This window comes from Thalassophryne amazonica, chromosome 5 (assembly GCF_902500255.1).
Source record: "Thalassophryne amazonica chromosome 5, fThaAma1.1, whole genome shotgun sequence".
Classification (NCBI taxonomy): domain Eukaryota; kingdom Metazoa; phylum Chordata; class Actinopteri; order Batrachoidiformes; family Batrachoididae; genus Thalassophryne; species Thalassophryne amazonica.
The window spans coordinates 120686951-120707677 of record NC_047107.1 but is presented as its reverse complement, the minus strand read 5'-3'; the positions used below and the strand labels follow the sequence as shown (position 1 = coordinate 120707677).

The 20727-nt window shown below is 44.5% G+C and overlaps 1 protein-coding gene across 1 annotated transcript in view; it reads left to right on the top strand.

The window, feature by feature from the left end:
* The window catches only part of fras1 (Fraser extracellular matrix complex subunit 1), a 786018-nt gene that overhangs the window by 3498 nt on the left and 761793 nt on the right, over positions 1–20727 (top strand). The window contains exon 2 of the mRNA XM_034171199.1: positions 3072–3103. Within this exon, the coding sequence (XP_034027090.1) occupies positions 3072–3103 (32 nt within the window). The remainder of the gene's footprint in view (positions 1–3071; positions 3104–20727) is intronic.

The following is a 20727-nucleotide window of genomic DNA, read 5'->3' as shown; positions in this document are numbered from 1 at the left end:
AAACATTACGGACATAAAGAAACATTTAGCAGCTTAGATTTAACACTCTTAATTTATTTGTGTTTTTATCAGTTTCAGAGACGTAGTAGCTTGTAAATTTCTATTGTGTATGTTAGTGGTGAGGTCGCACTATTTTTTTACTTTTCTGTTGTTCTTTAAAGTTTCTTTTTCCTCAATTTTTCCAATAGAACAGAAAACAGCCAACAGACAGAATAATTTTATGGACACATTCCTTACTTGAAAAAGAAAGAGGAAAAAAAAGACATTACTGTATTAGTATTTATTTCTAAAATTATTCAGAACGATGAGGAGATTAAGTGCATTTTCATGTTCGCTGTGCGCAGAAATTTAATATTCAGTCTTAGGCTTCAGGAAGGACTCTGTGATGTCACATAAGGTGAACGTGATCTGTTGCATATTTGCACTTGATGCTTCTTCAGTGTTCAGCCACATGCATGAAGTTGACCTGCTCGTGACCTTTGCACATGTGAATATTCATCATCCTGCAGCGGTTCTGAAGGTCCGACCCATCAAGGTCTGACCCATCCGCAGCTCCATCAGGCACAGAATCTAATCTGCAGCTGTTAGTGGACTCACTCATTCATGGCTTCATTTAACAGAACTCTAACAGCTGGGAACTGTGGGCTGCCTGTTCAAATCCCACCAAAGGTCAGATCAAACGGCTAAACTCTGACTCGTGTCACCCAGGCTTGGCTCTGTTCTGCCCGGCAACACGTTTAAAAAACACAGTATCCACTCAGAAAATATTGGAACTTCGAGGACAGTTCATTTGTTTATTGGCTGTCAACTGAAAACATTTGTGTAGAGATTAACAGATTAATAAATCTAGCTAAGATCCCTGGCTAGCTTTAGCATAAGCATAGCTTATTGCTTAGGCTCTGACCACGCACGATGAGCGCATGAAATTCTCTGGGCAAGATGAGAGTTTGAGAGGCAGTTCAGCTGGCCAGTAATTTGTTTTGACCCATGCAAGATGATTAATGGCATTTATTTTTCATTTTGATGTCAAAGAAGTTCAGTAATTGGTTGCTGTCGGGGTGTCAAGAAGATTTCAAATAATATAGTAAAAAAAAAAAAAAAAACTGCATCAGAAAAGATCTACCAGACCTGCAAAATCCCAACAGTACATTCACTATTTTAGCTTGTTCTGCGGAAGTGCGAGAACGCTAGAAATGGACGTAACAAGAGAACTCCGCCTGAGTTAAGAACTTGGCCTGGGTTACAGTTGGGGTTGGGGTAGGCTCGTGCCCAGTTCACACTTCTCCTGTGCCTGAAATGGGCAGTTCCTTCCATGTGTGGCCTTCACCACCAAATAGACTTCCATCTGAGATATCTCACAACCTTCTCAGACGAGGTCAGCATGTGCAGAGCTCGACCTACTTTTTCTGGGTCAGATCAGGGAGGATTCAGATGTTCATGAGTTCTTGAATACCCGTCTCTCTGATCTACAGTCCATTGTGGTGGGAGCTATTGGTCCTTCAGGACTCTTGTTGAACCTGTTTGTCTGGGTGAAATATGGTGTAAACCTGTAAGTTGATCCTGATCTGCTTAAACTCTCAAACTCTGCCCATTGGACAGTTTGGATAAACAACCTTCACTTGTCTTAAAATAAAACTTAACCTCTTGGTTTGGTTTTATTTTTTTCTTTCTTTTTTTCGGATCATTAAGGTAAATGTTTTACTTGTGCCTTGATATTTCCTCCAGTGTGTCTCAGAGTCCTCCAGTCCGCATCACGTAGGCTCCTCCTTCTTGGATTGGCCAGAACGCCTGTTTGTCTCACTGCACTTGCTTAAAATTTAACTCTTTTTGAGTGAGTATGAAGACTCACCCCCTCAGTTTAAAGGTTTTGTTTTTAGAAACAGAGACTCTCAAAAAGAAATATTCACAGAAACTTGAATCCTCCAGGTCTGGGAGCATGTGAATCCTGGATTGCAACCATCCAGGCAGACAATGGGTTCATCCTCACCTCCAGAAAGTAACCATCTACCTGTCACAGCCTGGTCTTTTGAAATGGTCTGTGATTGATGAATGCTTTTAAAAAAAATGTAGACAGAACCGTGAGTCTTGGTCTGAAGGTCAAACGTGCATATTTTGTGAAGATTGCACAACATTTGTGGCCTGTATTTATTTGTCTTCTTAGACTTTTTCATGTAATCCAACATGGTAGAAAATCTAGTCTAGTGGAAATTGAAGTTATTAAACTCTGCTTAGTCCAAGGAATGAATGCAATGGCACCCGATTTTAGAAAATCAGTCATACGGTTCAAAAATTGCATGGTTAAACATGTCTCCAAATTTGACCTGTTGGTGGCGCTAGAGTGCTGGAGGTGCAGACATGACACTTGGTGGAAAGATTGACAGGACTGTCCACAGTAAATGTCACAAATGTCCACTTTTTACCATGTTGTTATAGTGTTAAAATGAATCCTGACGAGTGGATGCACTGATGGTCACGATCCTATATCCCTCGTCCTGAGCCGATTGGCCACTGGGGAATTAAAAAGCATGAAAAATTGTGGTAGATTTGGTGTCTTGACAAAATTTGTTCGACTCTTCTTTGACATCAGCGTCACTTCCTACTAGAGGTGGGAGTAAGTCACCATCAAGTCACTCTCAAGTCATGAATCAGCAAGTCCCAAGTCAAGTCTCAAGTTATAGTGGCCACCAGTTGTTTGCAAGATGACTTGAGACTTGACTTGGGACTTGCAGATTGATAACTTGAGAATGACCTGACAGTGAATTACTCCCACATCTGCTACAGTTTATTCACAACCCAGACCCACTTTTTGTGTTTTTGTCTTGCGCCGCCCGGCAGTCGCTCGGTGGTCACCTGGCTGTTGCCTGGCGACGTATCAAACACTTCCACACTCTGACAGCATGCAGCGCGATGCTGCAGCCACACGGAAATCAACAGAACTCACATCCTGCACTTTGAAGCAGAAGAATGATGGCAACAGATTTGTATAATCCTGTTTTCACCACATATTAATCCCAAATGTCTAATCCTGTGTGCTTTTCTCCCTCCTCCCTCGTTTCTGTGTCACCCTGCAGGAGCCTGCGTGTACCAGGGGTCCCTGTACGCGGTAGGTGGAACGCCATCTTTTCTTAACCTGTTTCATGGTTCCGGTTGGGTCCACCTGGTCCCCTCACACAGTTTGGATGTAGAGTGTTAGCCTTAGTGTGTGTGTGTGTGTGTGTGTGTGTGTGTGTGTGTGCACATGCACAGGACTGCAGTAAAAGGCGTGCATATCATCTATATGTCCTCTATTGTCTGAGATGTAGCTGAGAACATGGGTCTCATCTATAATGCATGCACGCTGCCGCTTTTCGTTATCTTTGGCTGCTTTCAGTGATGCCGGTATTTGGTTAGACTCTTTCTCTCCGATTGTTCTGTCTGAGTTATTTTCATTAGTTACTTCATCCAAACCATCAACATGTTTATTAGACCCCATTCCTACCAGGCTGCTCAAGGAAGCCCTACCACTATTTAATGCTTCGATCTTAAATATGATCAATCTATCTTTGTTAGTTGGCTATGTACCACAGGCTTTTAAGGTGGCAGTAATTAAACCATTACTTAAAAAGCCATCACTTGACCCAGCTATCTTAGGTAATTATAGGCCAATCTCCAACCTTCCTTTTCTCTCAAAAATTGTTGAAAGGGTAGTTGTAAAACAGCTAACTGATCACCTGCAGAGGAATGGTCTATTTGAAGAGTTTCAGTCAGGTTTTAGAATTCATCATAGTACAGAAACAGCATTAGTGAAGGTTACAAATGATCTTCTTATGGCCTCAGACAGTGGACTCATCTCTGTGCTTGTTCTGTTAGACCTCAGTGCTGCTTTTGATACTGTTGACCATAAAATTTTATTACAGAGATTAGAGCATGCCATAGGTATTAAAGGCACTGCACTGCGGTGGTTTGAATCATATTTGTCTAATAGATTACAATTTGTTCATGTAAATGGGGAATCTTCTTCACAGACTAAAGTTAATTATGGAGTTCCACAAGGTTCTGTGCTAGGACCAATTTATTCACTTTATACATGCTTCCCTTAGGCAGTATTATTAGACGGTATTGCTTAAATTTTCATTGTTACGCAGATGATACCCAGCTTTATCTATCCATGAAGCCAGAGGACACACACCAATTAGCTAAACTGCAGGATTGTCTTACAGACATAAAGACATGGATGACCTCTAATTTCCTGCTTTAAACTCAGATAAAACTGAAGTTATTGTACTTGGCCCCACAAATCTTAGAAACATGGTGTCTAACCAGATCCTTACTCTGGATGGCATTACCCTGACCTCTAGTAATACTGTGAGAAATCTTGGAGTCATTTTGATCAGGATATGTCATTCAAAGCGCATATTAAACAAATATGTAGGACTGCTTTTTTGCATTTACGCAATATCTCTAAAATTAGAAAGGTCTTGTCTCAGAGTGATGCTGAAAAACTAATTCATGCATTTATTTCCTCTAGGCTGGACTATTGTAATTCATTATTATCAGGTTGTCCTAAAAGTTCCCTAAAAAGCCTTCAGTTAATTCAAAATGCTGCAGCTAGAGTACTAACGGGGACTAGAAGGAGAGAGCATATCTCACCCATATTGGCCTCTCTTCATTGGCTTCCTGTTAATTCTAGAATAGAATTTAAAATTCTTCTTCTTACTTATAAGGTTTTGAATAATCAGGTCCCATCTTATCTTAGGGACCTCGTAGTACCATATCACCCCAATAGAGCGCTTCGCTCTCAGACTGCAGGCTTACTTGTAGTTCCTAGGGTTTGTAAGAGTAGAATGGGAGGTAGAGCCTTCAGCTTTCAGGCTCCTCTCCTGTGGAACCAGCTCCCAATTCAGATCAGGGAGACAGACACCCTCTCTACTTTTAAGATTAGGCTTAAAACTTTCCTTTTTGCTAAAGCTTATAGTTAGGGCTGGATCAGGTGACCCTGAACCATCCCTTAGTTATGCTGCTATAGACGTAGACTGCTGGGGGGTTCCCATGATGCACTGTTTCTTTCTCTTTTGCTCTGTATGCACCACTCTGCATTTAATCATTAGTGATCGATCTCTGCTCCCCTCCACAGCATGTCTTTTTCCTGGTTCTCTCCCTCAGCCCCAACCAGTCCCAGCAGAAGACTGCCCCTCCCTGAGCCTGGTTCTGCTGGAGGTTTCTTCCTGTTAAAAGGGAGTTTTTCCTTCCCACTGTAGCCAAGTGCTTGCTCACAGGGGGTCGTTTTGACCGTTGGGGTTTTACATAATTATTGTATGGCCTTGCCTTACAATATAAAGCGCCTTGGGGCAACTGTTTGTTGTGATTTGGCGCTATATAAAAAAAAAATTGATTGAATTGATTGATTGATAATGGCGATGAGCGAGCACGTCAACGGCCCGGCTGCTCAAAGATGAGCCGCAGAGTCGACTCCTGCTGCTCTGCAGAAAGTAATTTCAGCTCTGTTCAAAGTTGGGCACCAGCGCTGCTGTTTTATTCTCTTTAAAGTTGGCTGCTGGATGCTCGTATTCCTGTGAATTATTTCGACATTTCAGGTCGTCACATTTGGCTCCAGGCGTCTAAAGAGGTGGTGTCACCTTGTTTGTGTGCAGGCAGCTGAGGTCTGACCACCAACACACTGAGTGGGATTTTATAGGTCAAGCCAGCAGAGTCCAAGAACTTGCACTTTAAGACATATTGGATATGTGGTGTGTTTCTTTGATCTATCACACAGGCGACTCAGTGTTGAGGACCCCAGTGGCTTGAGAAGGTAAAGGACAAACCCATGTCTCACCTGGATTTGGCAAATAGATGGTTACTTTTGAGAGGTGGAGATGGATGGGTAGTCCACTATTCAGGACCCAGGGTGGTTCTGTGGTGTGGTACATGCTCCCGGACCTGACCTGATAGGTGCATATGGAGTCATAAGATCAATGGACAGAGGTGACTGGTGACGCTAATACCTTTGCAGAACGAAGACCTCTTGTTTTACTGCGTGGTTGTCAGATTGGGACACTAACCATTGCCTGAATGTGATAACTGGACGTCTTTGGTACAAGGTCACTTTGAAGAATCTTTGGGTACCACTGGAATGACTCTGTGTCGAATGAATGGTTACGTAGAGAGACTAAGATCACTTGCATTGTGAAGGAACATCAGCTATGACATTTTGAACATGTGGTGCATTTCTCTGAACATGATCTTCTAGCATGTAGGTGTCTCAGTGTTCCAAGAGGACACCCATGTTCCACCTTGTTGTGGCAGTGTAGTTGCTTTTGAGAGGTGGACCTGGAACATCCTTTTCCTTAGCAGTAAAGACCATCTTGCACTGCCGTAACACCTATTGGCTGGTCACATGGCTTTTTAACTTGATTAACCTGTAGTCTTGAATACCACTTGGATGCTTGTGGCCATGTTCCAGTTAAGATTCATGATGTGGTGATGGTGGGGGAGGGGCGGAGCAGGGTGGACCCTATCCCAGTAGTCGCTGGGTGAAGGGTTGGGTTCACTGTGGAGATGCCGCTAGTTATCACAGCTTAAATAAATACAGACACATTTCACATTCATTGGTGTCCAGTTGTGTTTTGAAGGTGATTTCAATATTGAATTTTGAAATTTTCGAGACTGTCTTGTGGATTACCAAGAAGCTGTTAAGTCAGCAAAAGCCCAGTTTGTGTCAAATTTTATTGCAAATAACACTCACAGGCCTCAGGTCCTTTTTAATGTACTGAATCGTCTGATTAACCCAGAATCTAAATCTGGTCTTGTGCTGTCTGACTCACTGTGTGACAGCTTTTTGTCATTCTTTGTTGAAACAGTGTCACAAATCAGGGCTTCGATCTCAGTGTCTTACTCTGATGATTTTAATTTAAACACTGAGTGCACTTGTCCATTAGTATTCTGTGGATACATCATCCATTGTAGTCCAGTAGTATTTTGTGGCCTAAACAGAGGGTCGCCACTTTGAGTCTGGTCTGCTTGAGGTTTTTTCCTCAAATCATCAGAGGGAGTTTTTTTTCGTACCACTGTCGCCTGTGTTCTTGCTCTGGGGGTTGGTGAAGTTAGACCTCACTTGTGTGAAGCACCTTGAGGCTGCTTTGTTGTGATTTGGTGCTATATAATGGAAATAAATTGAACTGAATTGGGTCCATTATCCATTCTTGTAGTCCAGTAGTATTTTGTGGGAACATCACTGTCTGCTTCAGGTAGAAAAGCGTTACAGAAATCCAGTTACCATTTTACCTTCTTCTTAAGCCACCTATAAACGAAAGGGTTGAAATTTGCTTCACATTGTGCAAAGTACCAGTTGTATCTTGGAACACCTGGTCATGTATTTTAAAAGTCCTTAAGCGTGGTTCCTGGAAGTAGAGTGGCGGTTTCTTGTCACATGATAACAGACTCCTGCTTTTTTGCTGCTGTTATCATCTTAATTACAGCGAAGCCGCACCGATGGCATGACAACACATCCTGCGCGAGTTCTCCTCCGGCTATGAAGGCGACATGATGAGGGATCATTGTGAAGCGAATGAATCGGCTCAGTCAGCAGGTGGGGGGAGCGAGGAAAAGGCACTATGAGGCGGGGTTGTGGCGAGAAGCAGTGGGCAGGTAGAGCTGCGGGATGTGTTTGAACAAAGTCGGAGAAAAGTTCAAAGTGAAGAACTTCCCGTAACACCTGGAGTGTTTGGTACGTGGGGCGGGGGGATTAAAGTGCAGGTCTCAGGAGAAGCCCACAGATATTGTTTCTCGCTCGGGTTCTTGATGCCGGAGTGAAAATAATCATCAGAGCAAAACTGGTTTCTGACAAAGAAAATGAAGACTGCTTTCAAAGTTGGCTCATAAAGGCATAATTTCATAATCACCGCTAACACGCTGCAAACAGTCATTTCTGCTCTCATTTTATTTATTTTTCTCCACAATATTTTAGTCCAGAGTTCTCAAACAGTAATCAGAGGGACTGAAAACCTGAACTTCCTTCATTGGTTCTGCTCACATCCAACACCTCAGTGGCTCTGGTTGAAGAGACTCTACATAGAAAAAGACTCTTGCTTTGCTTATGTCAGAAGGCTTGGAACTTAGAAGATACTTGAGGCTAGAATTTACGTTTTTTAAACAACAGGAGAAGCTCTTGTGTGCACAGTCTCTCGTCTCACAGCCGCCAAAGCTTGTACCTCCAGTAGAGTTATCATAGGTGCTTTGGTGGCTTCCCACACTATGCTCCTTCATGCACGGTGATGCAGTTTTTATGAATGTAACCAACCCTGCTTCTGGTGGTCACCCATCCTGAATGTTTTCCAACTCTGCCTGCATTACTCACTGCTAATTAAGCCAGGTGTGCTTGGCCAATCAGGAGCTAGGAACTACCAAACATGACTAATTGGCTGCAGGTACAAATATAAATCATGCAGGTCAGGTGATATCCCGCAGAAGGGTCGGTGAGCCCTGCTCTAGCCAGGTTTAGCATACTGTGTCTTAATCTTCACGTTCCTTAATGACTGATTTCACTGAACTGCAAAAGATGAGGACTGTATGAAATCAACTCTCAACCTTTTATCTTCTGCTGTCAGTGAGGTAACAAAGAAATAACATACTTGGACATGACTCAATATACTGTGAAGGACCGCTAAAATTACAAAATTTTTGCTGATGCTCAAATATGTACCTAATTGTATAGAGCTTGTGATGTCATAAAGCCGGTTATTGAAATGCATGATGTACAGTATGTACCCAAGTGGCATTTCATTGGTGGCTACGGGGGAAAATGAGCTTTTATTGCTGTTAAAGAAAGAAGAGATGAACTGTATATAGAGACCTTTATGATGCCATAAGCCTAGTGCTTGAATTGCGTGATGTATGTACCTAATTGTGTGGGAGACCTTTGTGATGTCATAAGGCTGGTTCTTGAAATATGTGAACAGATTTTTCTCTCTGAGATCAAAATGCAATGGTTTCACGCACAAATACGCCAGTGTCAGGACCCCACCTGCACACCGGCAGCAGGTGTGAGTTCAGGTTTTCCTCAAGGACACATCCACTTATAAACAACAAAAGCTGGGATAAGAACCAACAATGCTTCAGCTGATGGAGAATGTACATCTGAGCAATGATCACCCAAGTGAAAGGAAGGGATTAAAAAAAGATTCCTCTCCACAAAATCTTGTTGAAATGTTTCCTGTACTTTACTTTGTGGGTAGCCAGCTTTTTTGGACCAGCTGGTGCAGGTTTTTGTTGAACCTGAGCCTCAGCAGGTAATGTGACTGATGGGCTCCACTTAAAGTGGTGAGCATTTCAAGAATACCAGGTCTTGAATGGACCATCCTATTTTGGGTCTGTTTCAGACGTGGCCCCTTGGAGACCTCCACTCTGGACACGTGTCTGCAGTCCGTGCATCCTGCTCGGTTGTAGTGTGTCATCAGGCCTGACTCATACCGTCAGTAATGAAGGACAGTAACACACAGCAACATGCAGCACCATGTTTAAATATATCGCCACCCCTCAAGGCTCAAATTCCTGGCATTGCACGTTGCAGCTCCTGTTGGTTATCAGCATGTAGGCCAGCTCGAGAATAGCACCAGTAGGACTGAGGTCTAACGACGAGCTTTAACCCAGGGTTAACCTGGACTGAACTGAGCTGAAACAGAGTTGTTGGTAAATGTTCAAATCGTTCGGCCCCCTCAGGCTGTTCAGGGTTCACTCATTATAAGGTGAGTGCGTTTAGCAAAATGTGTCAGTTATTCACAAACAGCACACGAGGCTCAGGCTTATTAAAGGACAATATTTCTGGCACACCAACTGTTTTTAAAATAGACCTCTTGGGAAAAGTAATCCATCACAGTGAACAACATATCTGTTGGATTTGAAGTCTGGTGTTCCTCAGGGACGTGTTGTGGCTTTTACTCATTGGTGCGTATATGGACGTTGGGTGAGGTTGTGGAGTCTAGTGGCTTGGATGTCGTTGTTGGTGAGGAAAGATTCACTGACCTGGACTTCATGGACTACGCTACCATCTTTGTGGAACCAGTGAATGAATGGCCTGACTGCAGCACTTGAGAAGGAAAGGAGTTGGAATGTCTGGGTATATGACTGTCCTGGATCAAGACATGACTTCCTGGACTCTGCCATTGCCTGTGTGTCTATTTGGGATAAAAGTGTCAAAATTATTGTGAAAGTCACTTGATCTTGTCATGTTTATGACTCTCAGTCTATGAGGCTGATGTCTCATAGTCACTGGACTAATATGTTTGCAGGAAAATGAAGGTCCAGGTTTTAGGGTTCTGATGTTTCCAGTCTTAATGTGTGATTATGAGACCTGGTTGCTTGCCAGTGACTTAAGGCAAGGACGAGATGTCTCTGGTGCTCTGTTTCTTTGGAGGATCCTTGGGTATCGTAAGAATGACTTATAGATGGCAACGTCCAGGCTTTGGGGATGGAATGGTGGTCTAACTTGGTGTTTGCCAAACAGAACCCAGGGTGGGTCTGTTGTGTTGCTGCAACATGCAACACCAGTCCCAGACCTGACCTGACCAGAATGTGAAATGTTACCTCTTGATCACCACACCATTTGAACTCAATTCTGTTGTGAAGGTGTAGGAACACGGACCCACAACAGGGGGCGTAAATGAACGGGCAATGGATAAGCCAAACAGTAACAATTTAATGTTGTGAAGTGCACAACGGAATACAGACAAATACAGTTTTGGTACCACAGATAATTATATGTAGAGTGACGTGTGGGCAGGCTTGAGGATAGGAGACGTCCGTCCAGAACCAAGCCGGATCCCACACGGCCTTCACCGCCAACGGATCTGAAGAACACCGGAGCCGCCAAGTCCTGGATCCCCAGGTGGCCACCGTCTCCAGCTGTCAGACCTGGTACTGCTGGCAGAGAACAGAAACAGTATTGATGAGTGTGAGTTCGCACACTCAGTAATCCCACAGACTGTGTTCGTTAGGGAGGGAGCTCCTCCACCTCCAGTCACACACTCGTGCAGCTCCTGTCTAACCACTTATCTGGTTGGGGTGTGAAGCAAAGCCGTTGCTGATCACACCAAACGCCAATCCCACAGATAAGGCAACACCACAGGAAAACGGCTGCAAAGAAGTTCAGACTATAAGTCAGTGTTTAGTTCAGCAGAGAAAATACCTCTTCTGGTGGCTGATTTCTCGGTGAGGAGGTGGAGTTGCAGTCCGGCCTTTATGGTGATGGTGATGAGTTGGATGAGTGACAGCTGGTGCTGATGATGTGTGACAGCTGTCACTCCCAGTGGCTCCGACGCCCTCTCGTGCTTGAAGCCCGCACTTCAAGCAGGGCGCCATCTGGTGGTGGTGGGCCAGCAGTACCTCCTCTTCAGCGGCCCACTTAACACAATTCATTCAATTTAATTCAATTCAATTTATTTTGTTTATATAGCACCAAATCACAACAAAGCTGCCTCAAGGCGCTTCACACAAGTAAGGTTTAACCTTACCAACCCCTAGAGCAAGCACACAGGCGACAGTGGTAAGGAAAAAAATCCCTCTGATGATGTTGAGGAAGAAACCTCAAGCAGACCAGACTCAAAGGGATGACCCTCTGCTTAGGCCATTCTAACAGTTACAAGGTTTTTGCAAAGTTTTACAAAGCTGAAGAAACAGACTCACCACCATTAAGTGTCTTTAAAAAAGACATCTTGTTGGTTGGAATTGACTGCATCCCCCAACAAGGTTTTAAATATTCACAGACTGATTTTGACAGACAATCAGAATGAATTGAATAAGATGTACCTGCACCAAGCGAGAAAAGGGTTTTAATTACTTAAATAATTTAATTAAATCATTTAAATTAATTTAATTATTATTTAATTAATACTATTCCAGGGCCCAGTTACTTGGGTCATGGGTGGTGGTTGCCAGCCAGACCCCAAGGTGGTTCACTTGCGTAGTTAAAGTTGCAATGTGTGGGAGTGGTGCATGCTCCTAGAAAATGGTTGAAAATGGTTTGACAATGGTAACATGGATGTAAATTGTGTTTATTGGACTTAAAACATAAACATCGAAGGTGTGGTCCTTTAGGTCATGTGCTCTTAGACTGGTTCCAGAAACAGCAAAGAAAGTGCATGTTTTAAATCTACTAATCCGGTATGGAACAGGTGTAAAACGTTGAATGCATGTTGGATTTGACCCATGGCTCTAACGAACGCTGCTCCAGTTGGTTTTGTAAATTCCATAAAACATTGAAGTGACCTAAATCTGCAATGCTCATTGCTGCTGCACTGTGGCAGTTTCAAACCATTTATCGCGTGCAGCAAGCCTCATCTTTGATTGGGAAAACTTTACCTCGGGCCAAAATGAGAATTGAGCAGTGGTAAATATAGCAAAGTCATTTTAAGAAGCCTTGTCTCTGTGCCTGAAGGCGATGTGCTCAGCTCGGGTATTCATATCCATCGATATTGTGGCCACTTGGGGTTTTGCACTGAAGGATGGTATAAAAAGCACTAATAGGATCCGACTGCTGTTGGATGAATATGTATATCAGAGGAAATTGCCTGTTCGGAGCCTCAGTGGTGGATTAATGCTTGAGCTGTGGTGATAATTTGTCTGTGACATCCAGGTCGCTGCCGACTGGTGTCCACGCCGCACTGTCCCCTGGGGGTATCCAAACCGCCCGTGTGATCATAAGGAAAGTCAAATCAGACTCCCTGTACCCCCTCGTAGGATCAGACATGCACCACAGTTGCAATTAACGGCTGCAGGAGGATGGAGAGCGGAAGAAAAGATGAATGCTCAAACCAGAGGAAAGTATTTAAGCAATAAAGGGGAGGAACTGAAAGATTGAGAACCGGTAGAAAAATAACAGAAGGTGGGGGATGTTTGAGGAAAAAGACGCCACCTGACTTCACTGATGTGCTACAAGTTGAAATTGGGACTCAGCAGTGTATGGTGGGCATAAAATGTAAACTGAACGGTAAAGAATCGAAGCTCAAGGACTCTGTCATCGTTATCAATCGTGTATAGCGTGAGTGCATTTGGGGTGTTCACCTCCACCTTGCTATTTGCACATCTGAGTGTTATAGGTGTCATATTTACAGTAGTCAATTAGTCATGGGTGTGTTCTGGACATCATCTGATCAGAGTGAGCTCAAACGTGGTGCATTGCTATTTAGATGGAGGTTAGAGATTTCCTGGTGAATTAAAGGCTCCCCAGCAAAGTATCAAAACCCACAAGTGGAGAGCTGGCACCAAAGCTCCCTGAGGTGAAGCAGTAAGGTGAAGTTGTGTGTTTTCCTATTACTTTTTTGCATTTTGTTGTTGGTTTCAATTTAGTGTTGTTGTATGAATAAGTAGAGTTTATGCACATTGTGATGTGAAACTAAAGGCCCTGTCAAACTTTGATGATTTAGCCTGCGTATGACGGCCATATTAAAAGCACTGGCACATGCTGGCCCATGCTGGCCCACGTCTAATAAATTAATGCAGCTGTCACACCTTGACGATTAACCAGCATATGCTGACAGCCTCGTTTCCACCCAGTGGTTCGGGTCGGCACTGCACGGTCTGGTGCGGGTCAGAAACAGAGTAATTTAACATAATTTTATTTTTTTATTTTCATTTTTTATCTTAGTGGACCATTTTCACTGTGTACAGAATGCTGATGAGTGGACTGGCTGTGGTAAATGCTTCCATGAATGAATAAGTGCTGTCTCTTTAAATGTTTAAAGTGCTGCTGATTGCTGATCAGGTCCGCTTATCAGACCTGATCAGGTCATCACAGACCTGAATAATGAAATGCTGTGATGATTTAAGCTTTTAAAGTGCCAGTCGACTGCGATCAGGTGTGATCTGACCTGAATGAAGTGATCACCCTGATCGATTGATTAGGTCATCCGATGAACACAGCGATGCCGCTTTAAAAGTTTAAATCATCACAGCGCTTCTGTGTGATCAGAGTGCAACGCTGACATGAGAAACACACCTAGAGCAGAAAAATCACTGAGGGACTTACTTTAAAATGCTACATTTCCAGCCATGAATTAAAGTATTTTCAGACATCATTTTCAAAAATCAAGAGCTTTATGTGGATTCATCTCTGTCTGTGATGGTGAATTGGACTGAAATGAACAGGTTAGATTTACTCCGTGTGTGAATGAAACAGTGTGTTTGCATGAGGACCGCAGGTTTCAGCCAATCTGTGGCCAGCATTAATGGACGTATTTAGACTTATGAGTAAATTGCAAGAAATGTGTGCCAACAATCACATAACTTACCTACAACTTATGTCCAGCATGTGTGGGATGTATGAGTTACACGCTGGCATGCGTTGAAAATTTTCAGCATGCCTAAAATTTTTTGAGGAGCTCAGCTTATTAGAACAAACATCAGTGAGCTTCAGCGTGTTTCAATGTGCTCTTAACTTATAAAAAACTTACTCTTAACTTATTGGACTTATGCCAGCATTTTTTAATACGATTGGCATATGCTGGCTAAATCGTCAAGGTATGACAGGGCCTTAAGACGCATCTGAATGTTGTGCCATGTATACTGTACTCATGCATCGGAATGCCCTGGGCGAAATTATGCCTGAAGAGGGGTGGCTGATGTACAAGTGTGGCCAATATTACATTCGTCAGAACACCCACCCTCCATATATTACAAAAAAATATCTGATTTCATGACAAATAAAAAATGAAATCACAAATAACTCACCCGTTTAGTGCCAGATCTGTTACACTGATGACATCATCACAAGCAAGGTGCAGAAGTGATGAGAATAATGTTGTGAAAAGTCATTATTTTTTGCTTTTTGCATTGTGTTGGGGGTCACAGTATTAATTTCATGGGGGGGGGGGGGGGGGGTTGGTTAAACAACTTTCATTAAAAAAAGGGGGTGGGAGGATGCTCAAGGGGGTCGTGAGGTGGGTGTTCCAACAAGTGGATATGGCACTGCACTTGACTTAAATTCAGGTTTTTGTTGGTTTGTGGTGTTAGTTGTGTGCTCTGTTTTTTTTAGCAGGTTTTTTAGCAGGTTTCACCAGAATCAGCACATATGTACAGGTTTCTGCTTGATAATTTTTTTTAAGTGACTCTGACAGCTCTCCTTAAACAGGTCAACAGGCAACTTAAAAACTGCTCAAAATGTTTGCAGCCAAAAAATAATTTGCAGAAGACACTTGGGTGATCAATCTTAAAAAACAAAAATAAAAACAAGCCAAACAAAACAAAATCAACAATTTTCCAGCTATCTGATGAACATCCTGTTTGTGTCGCTGGTTTTACAATGTAAAGAATTTTCTTGCCAAGCCCCTTTTCAGAAGGAAAATAGGAGGAACAATGTGAAGCTGCACATTTCTTCTTTCTCCCTCAGATTGTATGGGTGTGTCATACATGGGCTCAGTGGCTGTATCGCTCTCTCTCTCCCTCCCTCTCTCTCTTTCTCTCTCTCTCACACACACACTGGCTCAGTGGGCATGTCACACTCAGGCTCAGTGGGCGTGCCTCTCACACACCCTGGCTCAGTGGGTGTGTCTCACACAGGCTCAGCGGGTGTGTTTCACATGTGCTTAGTGGGTGTGTCTCACTCAGGCTCAGTGGGTATGTTTCACATGTGTTTAGTGGGCGTGTTTCACACAGGCTCAGTGGGCATGTTTCACATGTGTTTAGTGGGCGTGTTTCACACAGACTCAGTGGGTATGTTTCACATGTGCTTAGTGGGTGTGTCTCACACAGGCTCAGTGGGTGTGTTTCACATGTGCTTAGTGGGTGTGTCTCACACAGGCTCAGTGGGTATGTTTCACATGTGTTTAGTGGGCGTGTTTCACACAGGCTCAGTGGGTGTGTTTCATGTGTTTAGTGGGCGTGTATCACACGGCTCAGTGGAGGTGTTTCACACAGGCTCAGTGGGCATGTTTCACGTGTTTAGTGGGCATGTTTCACACAGGCTCAGGGGGCGTGTTTCATGTGTTTAGTGGGCGTGTTTCACACAGGCTCAGTGGGCGTGTTTCAAATGTGTTTAGTGGGCGTGTATCACACAGACTCAGTGGGCGTGTATCACACAGACTCAGTGAGCATGTTTCACACAGGCTCAGTGGACGTATTTCACGTGTTTAGTGGGCGTGTATCACACGGACTCAGTGGGCGTGTTTCACATATGTTTAGTGGGCGTGTATCACATGGACTCAGTGGGCGTGTTTCACACAGGCTCAGTGGGCGTGTTTCACGTGTTTAGTGGGCGTGTATCACACGGACTCAATGGGCGTGTTTCACACAGGCTCAGTGGACGTGTTTCACGTGTTTAGTAGGCGTGTTTCACACAGGCTCAGTGGGTGTGTTTCACATGTGCTTAGTGGGTGTGTCTCACACAGGCTCAGTGGGTATGTTTCACATGTGTTTAGTGGGCGTGTTTCACACAGGCTCAGTGGGCATGTTTCACATGTGTTTAGTGGGCGTGTTTCACACAGGCTCAGTGGGTATGTTTCACATGTGCTTAGTGGGTGTGTCTCACACAGGCTCAGTGGGTGTGTTTCACATGTGCTTAGTGGGTGTGTCTCACACAGGCTCAGTGGGTATGTTTCACATGTGTTTAGTGGGCGTGTTTCACACAGGCTCAGTGGGTGTGTTTCATGTGTTTAGTGGGCGTGTATCACACGGCTCAGTAGACGTGTTTCACACAGGCTCAGTGAGCATGTTTCACGTGTTTAGTGGGCGTGTTTCACACAGGCTCAGGGGGCGTGTTTCACACAGGCTCAGTGGGCGTGTTTCATATGTGTTTAGTGGGCGTGTATCACACGGACTCAGTGGGCGTGTATCACACAGACTCAGTGGGCGTGTTTCACACAGGCTCAGTGGACATATTTCACGTGTTTAGTGGGCGTGTATCACACGGACTCAGTGGGCGTGTTTCACATATGTTTAGTGGGCGTGTATCACATGGACTCAGTGGGCGTGTTTCACACAGGCTCAGTGGGCGTGTTTCACGTGTTTAGTGGGCGTGTATCACACGGACTCAATGGGCGTGTTTCACACAGGCTCAGTGGACGTGTTTCACGTGTTTAGTAGGCGTGTTTCACACAGGCTCAGTGGGCGTGTTTCACATGTGTTTAGTGGGCGTGTATCACACAGACTCAGTGGGTGTGTTTCACACAGGCTCAGTGGGCGTGTTTCACATGTTTAGTGGGCGTGTATCACACGGGTTTAGTGGGCATGTTTCACACGGGTTCAGTGGGCGTGTTTCACACAGGCTCAGTGGGCGTGTTTCACATATGTTTAGTGGGCGTGTATCACACGGACTCAGTGGGCATGTTTCACACAGGCTCAGTGGGCAGGCTTCACGTGTTTAATGGGCGTGTTTCACACAGGCTCAGTGGGTGTGTTTCACGTGTTTAGTGGGCGTGTATCACACGGGCTCAGTGGGCGTGTTTCACACAGGCTCAGTGGGCAGGTTTCACGTGTTTAGTGGGCGTGTTTCACACAGGCTCAGTGGGAGTGTTTCATGTGTTCAGTGGGCGTGTTTCACACAGGCTCACTGGGCGTGTTTCACGTGTTTAGTGGGTGTGTTTCACACAGGCTCATTGGGAGTGTTTCACATGTTCAGTGGGTGTGTTTCACACAGGCTCAATGGGCAGGTTTCACGTGTTTAGTGGGCATGTTTCAGACAGGCTCAGTGGGCAGGTTTCACGTGTTTAGTGGGTGTGTTTCACACAGGCTCAGTGGGAGTGTTTCATGTGTTTAGTGGGCGTGTTTCACACAGGCTTAGTGGGAGTGTTTCACAGGCTCAGTGGGCTGGTTTCACACAGACTCAGTGGGCAGGTTTCACGTGTTTAGTGGGCGTGTTTCACACAGGCTCAGTGGGAGTGTTTCACGTGTTCAGTGGGCGTGTTTCAGACAGGCTCAGTGGGCGTGTTTCACGTGTTTAGGGGGCGTGTTTCACACAGGCTCAGTGGGAGTGTTTCACGGGCTTAGTGGGCTGGTTTCACACAGGCTCAGTGGGCGTGTTTCACACAGGCTCAGTGGGAGTGTTTCACGTGTTCAGTCGACGTGTTTCACATGTTTAGTGGGCGTGTTTCACACAGGCTCAATGGGCAGGTTTCATGTGTTTAGTGGGCGTGTTTCACACAGGCTCAGTGGGAGTGTTTCACGTGTTCAGTCGACGTGTTTCACATGTTTAGTGGGCGTGTTTCACACAGGCTCAGTGGGCAGGTTTCACGTGTTTAGTGGGTGTGTTTTACACAGGCTCAGTGGGAGTGTTTCACAGGCTCAGTGGGCTGGTTTCACACAGACTCAGTGGGCAGGTTTCACGTGTTTAGTTGGCGTGTTTCACACAGGCTCAGTGGGAGTGTTTCACATGTTTTGTGAGCGTGTTTCACACAGGCTCAGTGGGAGTGTTTCACGGGCTCAGTGGGCTGGTTTCACACAGGCTCAGTGGGAGTGTTTCACGTGTTCAGTGGATGTGTTTCACATGTTTAGTGGGCGTGTTTCACACAGGCTCAATGGGTAGGTTTCACGTGTTTAGTTGGCGTGTTTCACACAGGCTCAGTGGGCAGGTTTCACGTGTTTAGTGGGTATGTTTCACACAGGCTCAGTGGGAGTGTTTCACGTGTTCAGTCGACGTGTTTCACATGTTTAGTGGGCGTGTTTCACACAGGCTCAGTGGGCAGGTTTCACGTGTTTAGTGGGTGTGTTTTACACAGGCTCAGTGGGAGTGTTTCACAGGCTCAGTGGGCTGGTTTCACACAGACTCAGTGGGCAGGTTTCACGTGTTTAGTTGGCGTGTTTCACACAGGCTCAGTGGGAGTGTTTCACATGTTTTGTGAGCGTGTTTCACACAGGCTCAGTGGGAGTGTTTCACGGGCTCAGTGGGCTGGTTTCACACAGGCTCAGTGGGAGTGTTTCACGTGTTCAGTGGATGTGTTTCACGTGTTTAGTGGGTGTGTTTCACACAGGCTCAGTGGGTGTGTTTCACGTGTTTAGTGGGCGTGTTTCACACAGGCTCAGTGGGCGTGTCTCACAGGACAAGCAGGAGTCCAGTTATGGACTTCTGTGACTTCAACAATAAAAGGTTTTTTAAACCTTTTTGAAAAATCTCTTTTTATTCACTTTTTTCAATTTTAAAAAAATACTTATGTGTGGTATTTTATTGTTCTTAATTCCATTTTTAATTGACAAAAGTTTATTATATTTGTTTTGAAAGTTGTTGTCGTTGTTGGTAAACAAGCTGTTTCTGTGAAACCTTTCCTATGGAAGAAGACTTTCTCCATGCACGTACATGCACAGACAAAAATTGAACTGTTTTTTTGTTTTATGAATATTGATACTGTATATCTTCGCTAACATTTAAAAACAATACCTTTCTTTTTGTGCCACATTATTCAGATACACTTGAAAATGGAACGGTTTATCCTCCAGGTTAGAACAAACTTTGTCAGCAGGTTTGGTGAAAACCATCATTAATTTTTGAGTAATTGTGCAAATAAACGTGGACACAAACATCACGTCTCTGTCAGAGTTCATAATGAGATGGTTCAGCTGGTGTCAGTCTCTGTATTTGATAAAAAACAGGTGGTCTGCTCGGGTCCATCAGTGGTCAGTGTCCCGGCGCCTAAGCAGAGCTGATGAACTAAATGAGAGTTTAACATGTTCCCTGGACTGGAACTAAGCCTTTTGTTTCCATGGTCAGGACAGACATTCCCGTCCTTGCAGGCTTAGACTGGAGCTGCACGCTGCTCTTCTGTCTCCTCGGCCCCCCTCCCGTGCAGCTCCATCTGTCCCTGGCTGAGGGTCTGAGGGGTCAGCGACCTTTTGTCTATGACCTCATTCACACTGTTTGATTTCTGGCCTGCTTTTTCTGCCGTCACTGGAGTCTGGGAATACCGACGCGCAGCCTTCCAGGCCCTGTTTTAACTCTGCGCTGCCTTCAGGCTCCTGAAGCTACAAGTGTTTAGACAGAGCGACATTAACCTGAGCCAGGCTTTTGTTTGCACATGCTGCAGATCCCAATCCTGCAAACCGCAGGGCTCGTTTTCCGGACTCCGTCTTGGCGCCACCATCTAGTTTTTGTGTCCTGAATGCAGGAGCAGGACGTGTGAGAACATCTTCAGGGAAAGGTGGTTTAAAATTTTAAAATGCTTTCATGACTGAAAGAATCCCAGTGAAGATGAAACCATGGAACGCTGGGAGTTCCTCAGATTCTGGAGATGTTTTCTGAATCCATAAGCTTAAACAAATGTGAAGAGCTCTTATTTTTTCATGCACGACTTTTTAAATGTATTTATAATCATCTTTTTCTTCGTTACGTGTCGCTCATGTGCACAGTAAAGAGAGAAAATGAGCCGCACCTTAAATTCACGTCACTGCTTGAAATGGCTTTCACACATGCTCGGATAAAACCTGAACGTTCCCTAAACATTCCCAACAGAAGCCATTTGAAGTTCTGCAGTGGACTTCGTGCCTTTGTACTGTGTTATCTCACCTGCTTTTTTCACATTATGCAGTTTTGAACACTTTCTGCATAAAGTGTGATTCCCCCCCCCCCCCCCCCCCCCCCCCCCCTTATTTCTTGTAAAGTTCTTAGTTCTTCATTTCTTGGGGGGAATTGCTTCCGAGAGAATCCACAAGCAACAAAATCTGCAAGAAAGGAAAAATGATTCGCTCCCTGAGAATAATAGAGTTGCATATTTTATGCTTTGTGGGCATTTGGATGTGGAAGTGAGTGAGCGTCTGTTTGCTCGCCAGCGAGCCGAT